Source organism: Scyliorhinus torazame, chromosome 18 (assembly GCF_047496885.1).
Source record: "Scyliorhinus torazame isolate Kashiwa2021f chromosome 18, sScyTor2.1, whole genome shotgun sequence".
NCBI classification, from domain to species: domain Eukaryota; kingdom Metazoa; phylum Chordata; class Chondrichthyes; order Carcharhiniformes; family Scyliorhinidae; genus Scyliorhinus; species Scyliorhinus torazame.
The window spans coordinates 148298921-148313854 of record NC_092724.1 but is presented as its reverse complement, the minus strand read 5'-3'; the positions used below and the strand labels follow the sequence as shown (position 1 = coordinate 148313854).

Below are 14934 nucleotides of genomic sequence, written 5' to 3'. Positions count from 1 at the left end.
TGCACGCTACTGATGCTGGTGGGTGTGGGGATATTCCCTCGCCTTTTATTCTACCCTGTGCCAGTAAGACTTTCCCGGTGAGTTGTGCTGCTCGTTGTCACGCATACGTACTCTGACAGGCACGCAAGCACAGTCATTCACACGTATACTCTTTATACATGCACACTCTTTCGCCGATATGCATGCACTACTTTCATTGCATACTTTCCCATACACGTACTGAGCACCATTCCACCGATGTGGGCCGCGGGGGGAGGGAGGAGGGCAGGCACAGCCTCGGCAGCTGGTGGCGTTGTTCCTTGTCTTTTGAAATGCTCTGTACCTGTTTGGTTTCTAATGTGCCGGGATTTTACTGGGCTAAATTATGCCCCTCTTTCTCTCTCTCCTCCGCCGTGCTCCGTATTGGAGTGGCCTATTCCAGTGGGTTGGACTGGCGTGCCTTTCCGCTGCGGTAGGTTGGTGGGGGGGGCGGGGCGGTAAGTGTATTCTGGGGTGCCATGTGTTTGGTGTCCTTGTTGTACTGTTTTCTGTATTTTGCTCATGTTAATAAACTAAAATATAGTTCATGGGCTGTGGATTAAATGAGCCTTCCAACCACCCAGACACTTGTACCGCTTCACTCACTCCATGGAAGTTGGCAGACCTCTTTATTTCAGAGTTTGGAATTATACATACGCTGCACAAAAATCAGCGCTTATCCAAAGTCAACAGTGATAGAGCAGGCAACATTTTCCAAGTAGTGAATAATACAGAAAATACAGCAAACTGGGTTTCAAGGATCAGTAAGTTAGCACATTTTGAGAACCATTTCTGTTGCTTTTGGTATTCTATACTTACTAAAGGACCTAAACCAAGGGTTGCTTGGATGGCAGTTGGCACTTATACCAAGTATGTATCATGATTTCCTCGTCTTAGTCCTAGGGTGGGATTCTCCCCACCTTCAGGGGCTAGGCCCGCCCCGGAGTGGTTTGCGCCCTGCTGGCTGGCGGGAAAGGGGCTTGGCGCCACGCCAACTGGCGCAGAAGGGCCTCTGCCGGCCGGCGCGAGTTGGCGCATGCGTGGGAGAGCCAGCGCGTGCTCGCCTCATCCCCGCACATGCGCAGAGGGCTTAGTTTCCGCACCGGGAATGGCGGACCTGTACAGCCTCCGGTGCGGAAGGATTGAGTGCCCCCACAGCACAGGCCCCGATCGCGGGCCAGGCCACTGTGGGGGCACCTCCCAGGGCCAGATCCCCCCGGCGCACCCCCCCCCCCCCCCCCCAAGAACCCTACAGCCCGCCGGCGCCGCCAGGTCCCGCCGGTAAGGGACCTACTCCAATTTACGCCAGCGAGACTGGCAAATGACGGGCAGGACTTTGGCCCATCGCGGGCCAGAGAATCCGGGCAGCCCCGGCGCCCATTGAGTCGCGCCGGACCCCGTCATTCTCCGAGGCGGGAGGCGTGACTCACGGCGGGCCGATTTTTTGGGTCCGGAGAATTAGGAGGATGGCTGGGGCGGGATTCACGCCGACCCCCGGTGATTCTCCGACCCGGCTGGGGGGGGGGGGGGGGGAGGGGAATCCCGCCCCTACTCTCCCAAAGGTGGAGACCCTTTCTAGGTTATGCCAATTGGCAGGACTTGGGTCATCACATTATGCCTGTCTAGTCTACATGTAATTTTTTCAGAGGTTACTGAAAAGTAAGCAACGGTGGCCGCCCTGGATATTTCATCTTCCCTAAACCAGGGATACGAGGGCTAACTGTAACTTGATCTCAGCACTGGGTCCAGTGACAATTAATTGGATTGCAGGCCATGGATTGAAGTACAACACACCTGGGGTGGGATTCTCTGAACCTGAGGCTAATTGTTGACGCCGTCGGAAACGGTGTTGCGTTTCTCGACGGCATCAACACGGCCTCAGGATCAGCAATTCTGGCCCCTACAGGGGGCCAGCACAGCACTGGAGCGGCCCATGCGCAACTGGGCACTGCGGGGTCCGCGCATGTGTAGTGGCACCGGTGGCAACATGCGCATGCGCAGTGGCTCCCTTTTCCGCGCCGGCCTCGACGCAACATGGCGTAGGGCTATAGGGGCCGGCGTGGAAAAAAGAAGGCCCCCAGCCTGAGAGGCTGACCTGCCGATCGGTGGGCCCCGATTGCGTGCCAGGCCACAATGGAGGACCCCCCTCCCCCCCCACCCACAGGCCGCCCCCGGACCCTTCCACGCTGAGGTCCCGCCGGCTGAGAGCAGATTAGAATTGCGCCGGCGGGACTCTGGTTTTTTGCTACGGCTGTTTGGCCGAGAATTGATAGGGGGAGCGGGGGGGCCGTGTAGAACGGCCCCCAACCGGTGCCGCGCCAATTCTCCACTCTAGAACCTAGAACATAGAACAGTACAGGCCTTTCAGCCCAAGATGTTGTGCCGACCATTTATCCTAATCTAAGATCAACTTAACCTACACCCCTTCAATTTACTGCTGTCCATGTGCCTGTCTAAGAGTCGCTTAAATGTCCCTAATCACTCTGACTCCACCACCTCTGCTGGCAGTGCATTCCACACACCCACTACTCTCTGTGTAAAGAACCTACCTCTGCCATCTCCCCTATATCTTCCTCCAATCACCTTAAAACTATGTCCCCTTGTGGCAGCCATTTCCACCCTGGGGAAATATCTCTGGCTATCCACTCTATCCATGCCTCTCATCACCTTGTATACCTCTATCAAGTCACCGCTCTGCCTTCTTTGCTCCAGTGAGAAAAGCCCGAGCTCCCTCAACCTTTCTTCATAAGACATGCCCTCCAGTCCAGGTAGCATCCTGGTAAATCTCCTCTGTACCCTCTCCAACGCATCCACATCCTTCCTAGAATGAGGCGACCAGAACTGGACACAATATTCCAAGTGTGGTCTAGCTAGGGTTTTATAAAGCTGCATCAAAACCTCGTGGCTCTTAAACTCAATCCCCCTGTTAATGAAAGCCAACACACCATACGCCTTCTTAACAACCCTATCAACCTGGGTGGCAACTTTGAGGGATCAATGTACGTGGACCCCAAGATCCCTCTGTTCCTCCACACTTCCAAGAATCCTGCCTTTAACTCTGTATTCAGCATTCACATTTGACCTTCCAAAATGAATCACTTCACATTTATTTAGGTTGAACTCCATCTGCCACTTCTCAGCCCAGCTCTGCATCCTGTCATTGTCCTGTTGTAACCTGCAACAACCCTCAACACTATCTACAACTCCCCCCAACCTTTGTGTCATCGGCAAACTTACTAACCCACCCTTCCACTTCCTTATCCAAGTAATTTATAAAAAACACAGAGCAGTGGTCCCAGAACAGATCCCTGCGGGACACAACTGGTCACCGACCTCCAGGCGGAATACTTTCCATCCACTACCACTTACTGTCTTCTTTTGGAAAGCCAATTCTGTATCCAGACAGCCAAATTTCCCTGTATCCCATGCCCCCCAACTTTCTGAATGAGCCTACCATGGGGAACCTTATCAAATGCCTGACTGAATCCATATATACCATATCCACTGCCTGACCTTCATCAATGTGTCTTGTCACATCCTCAAAGAATTCAATGAGGCTTGTGAGGCATGACCTGCCCCTCACAAAGCCATGCTGACTATCTTTAATCAAACTCTGTTTTTCTAAATAATCATAAATCTTCGCTCTCAGAATCCTTTCCAATATTTTGCTCACCACAGATGTAAGACTGATGGGTCTGTAATTCCCAGGGATTTCCCTATTCCCTTTCTTTAATAGGGGAACAACATTTGCCTCCCTCCAATCATCCGGTACTACTCCAGTGGAGAGTGAGGACGCAAAGATCATCGCCAAAAGCACAGCAATCTCCTCCCTCGCTTCCCGTAGTAACCTTGGGTATATCCTGTCAGGCCCAGGGGACTTATTTATCCTGATGCTTTTCAAAATTTCCAGCACATCCTCCTTCTTAATATCAACCTGTTCGAGCCTATTAACCTGGTTCACACTGTTCTCATGGGCAACAAGGTCCCTCTCTCTAGTGAATACTGAAGCAAAGTATTCATTTAGGACCTCCCCCATCTCTTCAGACTCTAGGCACAGCTTCCCTCCACTATCCCTGATCGGCCCTCCTCTCACTCTGATCATCCTCTTAATTCTCACATAAGTGTAGAACGCCTTGGGGTTTTCCCTAATCCTTCCCACCAGAGCTTTTTCATGCCCCCTTTAGCTCTCCTCAGTCCATTTTTGAGTTCCTTCCTGGCTACCTTGTAACCCTCTAGAGCTGTGTCAGATCCTTGCTTCCTCAACCTTACGTAAACTTCCTTCTTCCTCTTGACTAGAAGCTCCACTTCTCTTGTCATCCAAGGCTCCTTCACCTTACCATTCCTTCCTCGTCTCAGTGGGACTAAACTATTCAGCACTCGCAGCAAGTGCTCCTGAAACAATCCCCACATTACTGTTGTGCATTTCCCCAAGAACAATTGTTCCCACTTTATGCTCCTCAGCTCCTGTCTAATAGCAGAATAATTTCCCCTCCTCCAATTAAATACCTTCCTGTGTGTTCCTATCCCTCTCCATGACTATGGTAAAGGTCAAGGAGTTGTGGTCACTCAAGGAGTGTGGTCACACTCCGCTCTGCGGAGAATCGTGTCCCGGCGGCGTGGTGCGATTCGCACCAGTCGCGGGGATTCTCCAGCCCGGCCCCGGGCTGAGAGAATCCTGCCCCAGATTTATAAAGCTATTTTTGAAGCTAAAAAAAAAATCCTCTAAAGGAAAAGAGAATACTTGTGAAGAAAATATGTCTCATAGTTGGCAAGGCTTTTGGTTCAACAAAATTAGGGAGAACCTATTTTTGATCCATGGTCTGGGTTCAATTAGTTGATCTCAGCATTGGAACTAATGACAGTACAATACTACAATCCACATTGCATTGTTCAGGTTTCCCATGGAGTAACCAGGCAGCTACAGAACCCTGCTCATATTTTCTTTCAAACTGACCGTTCTAATAGTCTTCACTTGTGGACATAGCATATGATTTAAATCATGTAATGACTTAGATTTTAGGTTTTTGATTTTAAAAATCTTGCACTCGGATGACTCACTGTCCCAGTGTACAATTCCGTCCATCTGAACATACAAAGAATGATAGCCACTTACACATTTTCCACTTTACAGCAGGGCAACTAAAACCAATGAGGCAATTAAGGCCTCTAACTGAAGCTGCACCAACTTTTAAGCTTGTTCCTTCATGATTCAATTGTCACCCAAATAATACTAATTTTCTATATGATTGTACCATTTGTTTTCTCTTACCTTGCAATCACACCCCATTTGGTATCTACGGTTCAAGCTTTTCTTCTGTGTTGGAGTTAGCACGTCCCATCCCATAATAAAATTACAGAGTGTGATTCTCATTGTGCCATCGCTGTCCAGTTTTCCTGTGGAATAACAAAAATAAATCTCTCTTCTTCATTGTTTACAATTTGTTTAAACTATAAAATGACCAAGAAAAGATAGTTGAAAGGAGTTGAACTTGTCGAGTTACAAGAAACAGCTTGTTTTATGCACATTTAAACAGGAGGCCTTCAATTGCTGACTGCTTTTTCAAATATTAGACAGTGACCTCCTTCATTACAATTTTTAGTTTGCTCAACAAAGTCGGAGGTCTCAAAGCTAGGGGCCGGGATTCTCCGAAATCCCGGCCAAGTGTTGACGCTGGAGTAAACACCGGAGTGGTGTATACCGGCGTCAATGGGTCTCCTGGCCCAGCAATTCACTGCTGTTCAGGGGCCTTGCACGGCGAGGGAGTGCTGCGGCTGCTCCGGCGGCGAAAGGCGGCCATACACGGCCGGCGCGGGTCTGCACATGCACGTGATGACCATCAATGCGCCGGCGCACATGCGTGGTTGCCGTCTCCGCGCCGACGCGAAGCAACATGTCAGGGAACTTACAGCGGGCCGCGTGGAAGGAGCTAGGCACCCTCCAGATCACGCCCGCCGATCGAAAGCCCTCGATCGCGGGCCTGGACCCCGTGGAGGCCCCCCCCCGGAGTCAGATCCCGCCCCCCCCACACACACCAGGACGTCCACAGCGGCCATGAGTCCGAGCTCCTGCCAGGTGGTACCAAGTTTGAATCATGCCCCCGACCGGCACCACAGCGACCGCGCGAGCATGATTAGCGATGATTCTCCTGTTGCCGGAGAATTGGCGTCCCGGTGTCGGAGCGGCTTGGTGGGGAACTCCCACGCCCCCGGTGATTCTCCGACCCGGTGCGGGCTCGGAGAATCCCGCCCATATGTTTACAACTTCCCTGAACACGAATGCTAATTTATAGATCTGCCCTCCACCTTAACTGAATGGAGAGAGGCCCAAATCATTTTACTCTTCTCATCTGCAAGAAAGGAGGAACTTTTATCTGGTCAGTCTGGGATGGATTCAAATTCAGGTTTCAGAATCCACTTGGCAATCTGTGAATTAAAAGGTTTAAAAAATCATGCTGAATAATTAAGATTTAGCATTATGGAGTCAATCTCTAACTCCCAGTGGGTCCTATCCTTCACTTCCTGATGTCCATTGGAAATCTAATGAATGTAGACGGCAGTCACATGCTTAAAAGATATATTGATTGCAGACTAAGTGATGCTGATGATGCTGTGTGGGAGGAGCCAGAAGCAAAGAAAGTCAAGGCTGTAGTGACCTTGAGTATATCAGGCAATTTTTTGTCAAGCTAACACTTAGCAACTTAACAACAGTTGGTTGTTCGCCTTCTTGAAGGATATGACATTACTGCCTGCTTGGGTCATAGAGGCCTCCTGCAGCAGTATTCTTCAAGGAACTGCAAATATATGGTAAACATTAAGGGTAGGGTAATGATTCTTCTGAGCAGGTTTCTAGTCAGTTGCTTTCTCTCCAGCTGCAGTTCAGTTTATTTCTTCTCATATTCCTTGACAGACTCCCTTCAAGAATCAGTTTTAATGCCAGAAGTACTCTGATATTTCAGAACCTTATTTACAGCTTTGGTCCAAATATGGACACACAAACTGGATTGCAGAGAGGAGGTGAGAGTGACCGTCCTTGACCAAGCATTCAACCGGGTGTGGCACCAAGCAAATGGGAATCTGAGAAAAACACTCCATTGGCTGGATACACAATTGGAAAGAGGAAGACGATTGAAGGATGAATCGGAGTCCCAGGATACTGTCCCGAGGAACTCATCCGACCCAGTGAAATTTTGTTTTCACCTAATTATTTTTTTTCTCCAAGGAAGGGGAGACTGTTAAGTAATGGGTTAAGAGACATTCCAATTAGTTGTCTCATTCATGTTAAGTATCCAATAATTGACACTGATATGTAAAGAGGCTTCAGGTGGCCTTTGTGTCAGGTGATGAGAAGATTTTTTGTGCAGAGTCTGTTAAAGTGAAATAAAGGTGTTTGTGGAAAAGGAGCAGAACCTTTGACTCTTTATACAACAGCAGCTAAATGTCTAACACAGGAGGCGGTCCATAGAGGTCCACTGACCCCTTAAAAGTGCACTCCACCCATTTCCAATCCTCTGTCCACCCTGCCCTATGCTGTAACCTAACCCACTCATTTTTGGTCTGTGGGAGGAAACCCGAGCACGCGAAGGAAACCCATGCAGACACGGAGTGAATGTGCAAATTTCACACAGACAATGACCCAAGGCTGGAATTGAACTGCCATGAGGCAGCAGTGCTAACTGCTGTGCCACCGTGTTGCCCTCCATCAATATCCTGGGGTCAGCACTGACCAGCAACTGAACTGAATCAACCATATAAATGCTCTGGCTACTCCAGCAGATCAGAGACTGGTTATTCCCAATTTAAGTGCTTCATATTTTGACTTTTGAAAGTCACTCCACAATCTAGAAGGCAAAATTAAGAGCATGACTCCCCACTTGCCTACATGGATGCAGTTGTACCAACACTCATAGAAATACCATCCAGGACAAAACAGTCAGCTTGAACAACACTCAATCCTCTTAAACACCAACTTCCTTCACTACTGGTAAACCTGGCTGCAGTGTGTGTTGTTACCTACAGGATGCACCGCAGCAACTCAGCAAGGCTTCCTTGGTATTTCCCAAGCCAACAATATCTACTGCCTAGGAAGTCAAGGGCAGCAGATATATGGGACCACCATCGCCTCTTGGTAACATACCATCCTGACTTTGCCATGTATTGGCATTGTAATGGTCCTTCAGACAAAATCCCGGAGCTTCCTATCTAATAGCATTGTGGAAATAGCATGACCAGACTGATGTCAGTTAATCAAGAAGAGGGTCACCACCATCTTCGAAGTAACTAGGGATGAAAATATGTCGGCCTTGTCTATGATGCCCACATCCTGGGCGGCATTCTCCCCCCCACCCCAGATGGGGGAAATCGCCGGGGCGCCGCGAGTGTCCCGCCATGCCGCCCCGATGCCCGCACGTGATTCTCCGACCCCTCCCCTCAAACCGGCGCGGCCAGAATCACGGCTTGCCGCTGGGAGAATCGCCACTCGTCGTTTGCAACGGGCGAGCGGCAATTTTACGGCCTGGATGGGCCGAACGGCCTGCCCAGTACGACGGGTTCCCGCCGGCGCCGTCCACACCTGGTCGCTGCCGGCGGGAACAGCGCGGGAATGCTTGGGGGGGGGGGGGGGGGGGCTGTTCCTGCACCGGTGGGGTGGGGCCTCAAATGGGGTCTGGCCCGCGATTGGTGCCCACCGATCGGCGGGCCGACGTCTCTGAAGGAGGACGTCCTTTCCTCCGCCGGCCCGCAAGATCCATCCGAGATCTTCTTGCAGGGCGGCCTAGAGGAGGATGGCAACCGCGCATGCGTGGGTGACGTCATTTACGCAGCGTCGCTTTTACGCGCCAGTAAATGACGCGATGGCGCTCCGAGCCTCCCGGGGGTGGGAGAATAGGGGGCTGGGAGTGGGCTCCGACGCACAGAACTGGGAAAAGTGAAGATTTGAACACCCAACCTACTGTCTTGAGTTTTTCTATAAATCTCCAATTAAGAGCAGGGTTCATTTATTCAAACACGTCAAACAAAGTTTTCAGAATTCGGAGGCACACACTGTACCTGTAATTAGGTAGTCTGTTTTTCCACTTGTTTCAAGGGTGATTCCACATAGTGATGATGAAACGGCAGTGAAAATATGTCCAATAGCGTGATCTGGTCCTTTGAACGTCTGGTGAAAAAGATCCAAGTTTCCTGTTAAGATCAGTGGAACTCAATATTGAGAGGGCAAAAAATTGTTGCAATGTCGGCTGTATCAGAGTAAGTGATTGATACATGGATCATGGTTTAAATCAAAATATTGTCAATTCTGGAAATACTGAGCAGGTCGACCAGCATCTGAGGAGAGAGAAACTGAGTTAATGTTTCATGTCAATAACGCTGATGAAAGGTTTGGACTAGAAACATTAACTCTGTTTTGCTATCCACAAATGCTGCCTGACCTGCTGAGTATTTCCAGCGTTTTCAGTTTTTTATTTCAGACTTTCGAAACGTTTTCTTCTTCCACAGACTTAAATTTAAAAAAAAGGTTTTTTGATTATGGTATTTCTAGTCTTCTGAACACTTCAAGATGTTTACTGAAGATTAATTTATAAATTTGTTACCCATCCAGATAGACATCACGGGCGTCATTCTCCGACCCCCCAGTGGGTCGGAGAATGGCCGTTGGCCACCGTGAATCCCGCCCCCGCCGGTTGCCGAAGTCTCCGAAGGGAGAAAAGTCGGCGGGGCGTAAATTGCGCCGCAGACGTCAGAGAATGGCACGGGTGTGCGCAAGGCAGCCGATTTTGGGCTTGCCGATATTCTCCCTTCCGGATGGGCCGAAGTCCCGTCGACGTGATGACCGTTCAAGTCGACGTAAATCAAACCTCCTTTTCATCGGCGTGAACCTGTGCTCCAGTTTTACGCCGACCAGCGTGGAGGTGAGTGACGGCCTGGGGGGTTGGCCGCTGGGCAGGCGATGGCGTGGCTGCAGTCTGAATGTGTGGGGGAGAGGTGTGTGTCGGGTTTTGTGTATGTGTGTGCGGCGGGGGGGGGGGGGGTGGTTAGAGTGGGCGGGGCTCCGGGGGAGTGCCGGGAGGGGGGTCCGTGCCGGGGATAAGGATGGGGGGTCCGTGCCGGGGAGGAGGATGGGAGGTCCTTGCCGGGGAGGGGGATGGGAGGGTCTGTGCCAGGGAGGGGGATGGGGGGTCCGTGCCGGGGAGGGGGATGGGGGGGGGGGGCTCCATGCCGGGGAGGGGGATGGGAGGTCCGTGCCGGGGAGGGGGATGGGGGGGGTCCGTGCTGGGGAGGGGGATGAGGGGGGGGGTCCATGCCGGGGAGGGGGATGGGGGGGGTCCGTGCCGGGGAGGGGGATGGGAGGTCCATGCCGGGGAGGAGGATGGGGGCAGGGGGGGGGGGGGGTCGGTGCCGGGGAGGGGGATGGGAGGTCCGTGTCGGGGAGGAGGATGGAGGGGGGGGGGTCCGTGCCGGAAAGGGGGATGGGGGGGGGGTCCATGCCGGGGAGGGGGATGGGGGGTTCGTGCCGGAAAGGGGGATGGGGCGGGGGGGTCCATGCCGGGGAGGGGGATGGGAGGTCCGTGCCGGGGAGGGGGATGCGAGGGCAAGTGAGTTGGTCCACCTGGCCAGGTGCCAGCCTCCAACAGTTGGACCCATGCGGTCCATGCCACCTGGCTGGGGGGAAGGTGGGGATATGGGCAATGATGACATGTCGTCGTCCCCCCCCCAACCAGGCCATCATGTTTTCCGATCATCCAGCGATGTTGGCCGCCGTGGCGGCAGCCGCTAATGTCTATGTTGCCCTGGATGAGGAGGAGGAGGAGCGTGCCAGAGAGGCGGCGCAGGCTGCCGCAGAGGGGCAGGCGGCAGCCGCCCAGGCTGGAGGGACAACTGACCGACAGGACGAGGAGGGGGAAGAGGATGTCGCGGCCCCACGGCAACGGAGGCACCAGAGGGCGCCCCGTGTGTACCGGCCCCGGCAGTCATACCAGGACCTCACGGACCGGGAATGCAGGAGGAGACTCCGGTTGAGGCGGGAAACCGTGGCACACATCTGCCACCTGCTGGCACACCTGTCACCGCGTGGCACTGGTGGGGGACACCCTCTCCCCGTGTCCGTCAAGGTTACAGTGGCCCTGAACTTTTATGCAACAGGGTCATTCCAGGCACCGAGTGGGGACCTGTCCGGCATATCGCAGACATCGGTGCATCCGGGCAGTGACAGATGCCCTATATGACATGGGCCAGGCAGTGACAGATGCCCTACATGCCATGGCGCACCGCTACATCCGCTTCCCTGTGGACCGGGCCAGCCAAGATGCCTGGGCCGTGGGCTTCTCTGCTGTGGCCGGGTTCCCCATGGTCCAGGGCGCGATTGATGGGATGCACATCGCCGTGCGGCCACCTGCAGATAACAGGGCCGTGTTCACCAATAGGAAGGGAACCTATTCGATGAACATATAGGTGGTCTGCGACCACCGCATGATGATCCTGCACGTCTGCGCCCGTTACCCAGGCAGTGTACACGACTCATACGTGTTGTCGCGGTCATCCATCCCCGGCATGTACGAGGGACGCCATCCCCGGCTGAGGGGCTGGTTGCTGGGCGACAGGGGCTACCCATTGCGATCGTGGCTGATGACGCCTATACGGAGGCCACACAATGAGGCGGAGAACCGCTACAATGATGCCCATGTAGCGACAAGGGGAGTGATAGAGAGGTGATTTGGCGTGCTGAAGATGCGTTTCAGGTGCCTGGACCTCTCTGGGGGCGCCCTCCAGTATCGGTCAGATAGGGTCGGCCGCATCATTGTGGTGTGCTGCGTCCTGCACAACATAGCCCAACAGAGGGGCGATGTGCCGCAGGCAGAGGAGGGCGGAGTGGAGGAGCAGCAGGAAGAGGCGCAGTCCTCCCTAGATGAGGGGGATGGGGGCAATGGTCAGGGCAGACGGGCTAGACACAGGCGGGTGGCAGTCCACCGTTACCGGCTGGCCCAGCGGGCACGGGACAGACTGATAGCCGCCTGCTTCACTGACTAGATGGGCGTGGGAATCGGGTAGTGTGGCCACAGTCCGCACACCATGGCAACAGCCGACCACCCACTCCACCCACCCAGCACCCTCACCCACCTCCCCAACCCCACCCACCCCACCCGCATGCACACCCCCCCCATTGCCGATCCACCTGCGGCACAACGGCCGGGCTCACACAGTTGCGGGTGGACGCGTGTCTATTGCAGGCCATGGAGGATGATGACAACCCGCCCTGCGATGAGCTCCTGGCTCCACATCGTTGGACTATGTCTGACCCATGGCCACAGTACCCGGACCATCCCTGCATGCGGCTGTGACACTGCAGAGCACGGTCCCGTCCTCTGCCCGGGGGGGATGTTGATGGCGGCCCAGGGGGAAGGGGGCAGACTCACCTGGGGCTGAGGTAAGACCACCCCTCACACACACACTTGCACTCAACGTACATGACACCCCCGCACGCTTTGGACAGAGCACAAAGGCAGCTTCTGTAGGTGTAACATTGACTTTAATAACCAAAGGAGTTCATGCACGTGCCCTAGCCCCTAAAACTCATCTGTGCCCTGCACCCGTGCCAACTTACTCAGTGTCTAATTGTTTGGCCTTACGGGCCCTTTGACTACGTCTACGTGGTTCCCCAGACGGTACAGCAGAACTGGAGGTGGACTCCTGTGATTCCTGCCCTCTGTCACAGGATCCCTTTGGCGGCCGTTTCCTGGGACGTCCTGGCCTAGATGGGCCAGGCTGCGGCCTGGGCGACTGGGATGGCGAGCTGCCAGCCTGTCCTGCCCGTTGCCTACCCGATGCACCTGGGACGGAAGGGGGGGGAGTCCGAGGTGTCGCGGTGTACCGGGACCTCCCCTACAGAGGGAGCCGGGACGGACCACACCACCTCCTCCTCCCTCGGGGTGCCCGATGGCCCCCAGGCCTCTACATGGGTGGGGGATGCGAACGGACTGGCCATCCGACGCGCCCCCGACATCTGGCGATGCCAGTCCTGGAGGCCCGTGCTGGTATCGACAGGGGTCTGCAGGTTTGCAGCCATGGAGCCCAGGGGGTTGGCAAACCCTGTCTGTGACTGTGCGACGCCAGCTCGCACATTGCCACTGGCGCCGATGCCCTCAGCGATGGCCTGCTGACACTGGGCCATGGCCTGCAGAGACTGGGCTATGGCCTGTTGAGACTGGGCCATGGCGTTGAGCGCCTCTGCCATCTGGCGCTGGCACTGGCTCATGGCCTCCTGTGAGAGGGCAGCCATGTCCTGGGCCACAGACGCCGCCTGCACGGAAAGCCCCAGGCCTCGCAAACCGTTCCCCATGTCTGACACCGTCGCACCCATTGCCTCCACCGCGGACGCCACCCGTGCGGTGTCGGCCTGGGTGGCACGCATGACCGGCACCACTCCCAGCTCCTGGACGCGGGTGGACTCCTCCACCTGCGACTGCAGCCGCCGCAAGCCGGCCGTCACCCTCTTCGCTCGTCTCCGGATCGTTGGTTGCATCGGATCTATGTGTGGGTGTGGTAACTCCAGGAACCCGGGATCCATCTGGGCGGCAGATGTTCGCTTGGGCTGGGCTGCCCTCCGACCGCCCGGCCCCTCTGCTGCTCCTACCTCCACCTGCTGTACCGGGACGGCTGTGTTGTGCGCACCAGTGAGTGTACCAGACGCCTCATCACTAAAGTGCCCAACCGAGGTGAGTGTTTCTGCGATGGTGGAGGGTGTTGGTGACAGCAGTGGTGTTGTGACGTGCTCTTCGTCCCACTCTGAGTCCATGGCACTTTGGGGTGGGGGTTCGTCTCCACCCATCCACTCTGAGTCATTGTCTGGTATTTCGTCTTCCTGGGTAGTGCTGTCCCGGGTAGTGCTGTCCTGGGTAGTGGTGTCCTGGCCCGGCTGTGACGGGGGCCTGTGGCTGCCCCTCTCGTCGCTGGGTGGCACACGCCTGCGTCGTCGCACCCGCATGTGACGGGGGCGTCGTCTCCCTGTTGCTCCAGGTCTCTCCGTCTCCCGTGGTGTGCGAGGGGCATCCTGCGGGCGGTCTGCATCTGCGGGGATGGGTGCCTGGATGTTTGGTCCTGCGATACACAATGAAGCATGCATGGTTAGACATCAGGCAGTGATCAGGTGATACGGGGGAGGGGGATATAGGGGAGGGGGGATAGGGGACGGGCTGTCGGTGGCTCACTTGCTAGTACGCCCCCGACCTCTGCATCAGCAACCTCCCGGTCCTCTGTTCCGCCAGCCAGTTCCAGGGCCCTTTTCTCGTGTACGGTCAGTGGCCTCTCATCAGCGGGCCCTCCTCCAGTCCTCACATGCTCCCTGGTGTTGTGTGTGCGTTTCTCCTGTGGCGGAGGGGGGGGGGGTGTCAGGGGTAAAAGGCAACAGTGTTAGGCAGGTATATGAATGCACGCAATCGGTTGCGCGTGTATTGCAGAGGTTAAGGTTAGGGCTGGATTCACTTGGGGATATGGGGGAGGGGGGGATATGGGGGCGGGAGGGGATATGGGGGCAGGGGGGGATATGGGGGCAGGGGGGGATATGGGGGCAGGGGGGGATATGGGGGCAGGGGGGGATATGGGGGCAGGGGGGGATATGGGGGCAGGGGGGGATATGGGGGCAGGGGGGGATATGGGGGCAGGGAGGGATATGGAGGGAGGGGGGGATATGGAGGGAGGGGGGGAGATGGGGGAAGGGGGGATATGGGGGGAGAGGGGGGATATGGATATCGGGCGGGGGGGGGGGGGGGAAGGCTCACCCTGCCTGCTCTGACGAAGTCGTTCACCTTCTTGTGGCACTGGGTGCCTGTCCGTGGTGTCAGGGCCACAGCGGTGACGGCCTCTGCCACCTCCCTCCACGGACGCCAGCTGTGGCATGGGGCAACTCTGCGGCCGTGCCCGGGATAC

General features: G+C 55.1%; 1 protein-coding gene across 1 annotated transcript in view; it reads right to left on the bottom strand.

Annotated features, from left to right (window-relative positions):
* Positions 1–14934, bottom strand: part of timp2a (TIMP metallopeptidase inhibitor 2a) — a 96886-nt gene that overhangs the window by 14465 nt on the left and 67487 nt on the right. The window contains exons 3-4 of the mRNA XM_072483569.1: positions 9064–9172; positions 5288–5412 (exon numbers count right to left, since the gene is read on the bottom strand). Of these exons, the coding sequence (XP_072339670.1) occupies positions 5288–5412; positions 9064–9172 (234 nt within the window). The remainder of the gene's footprint in view (positions 1–5287; positions 5413–9063; positions 9173–14934) is intronic.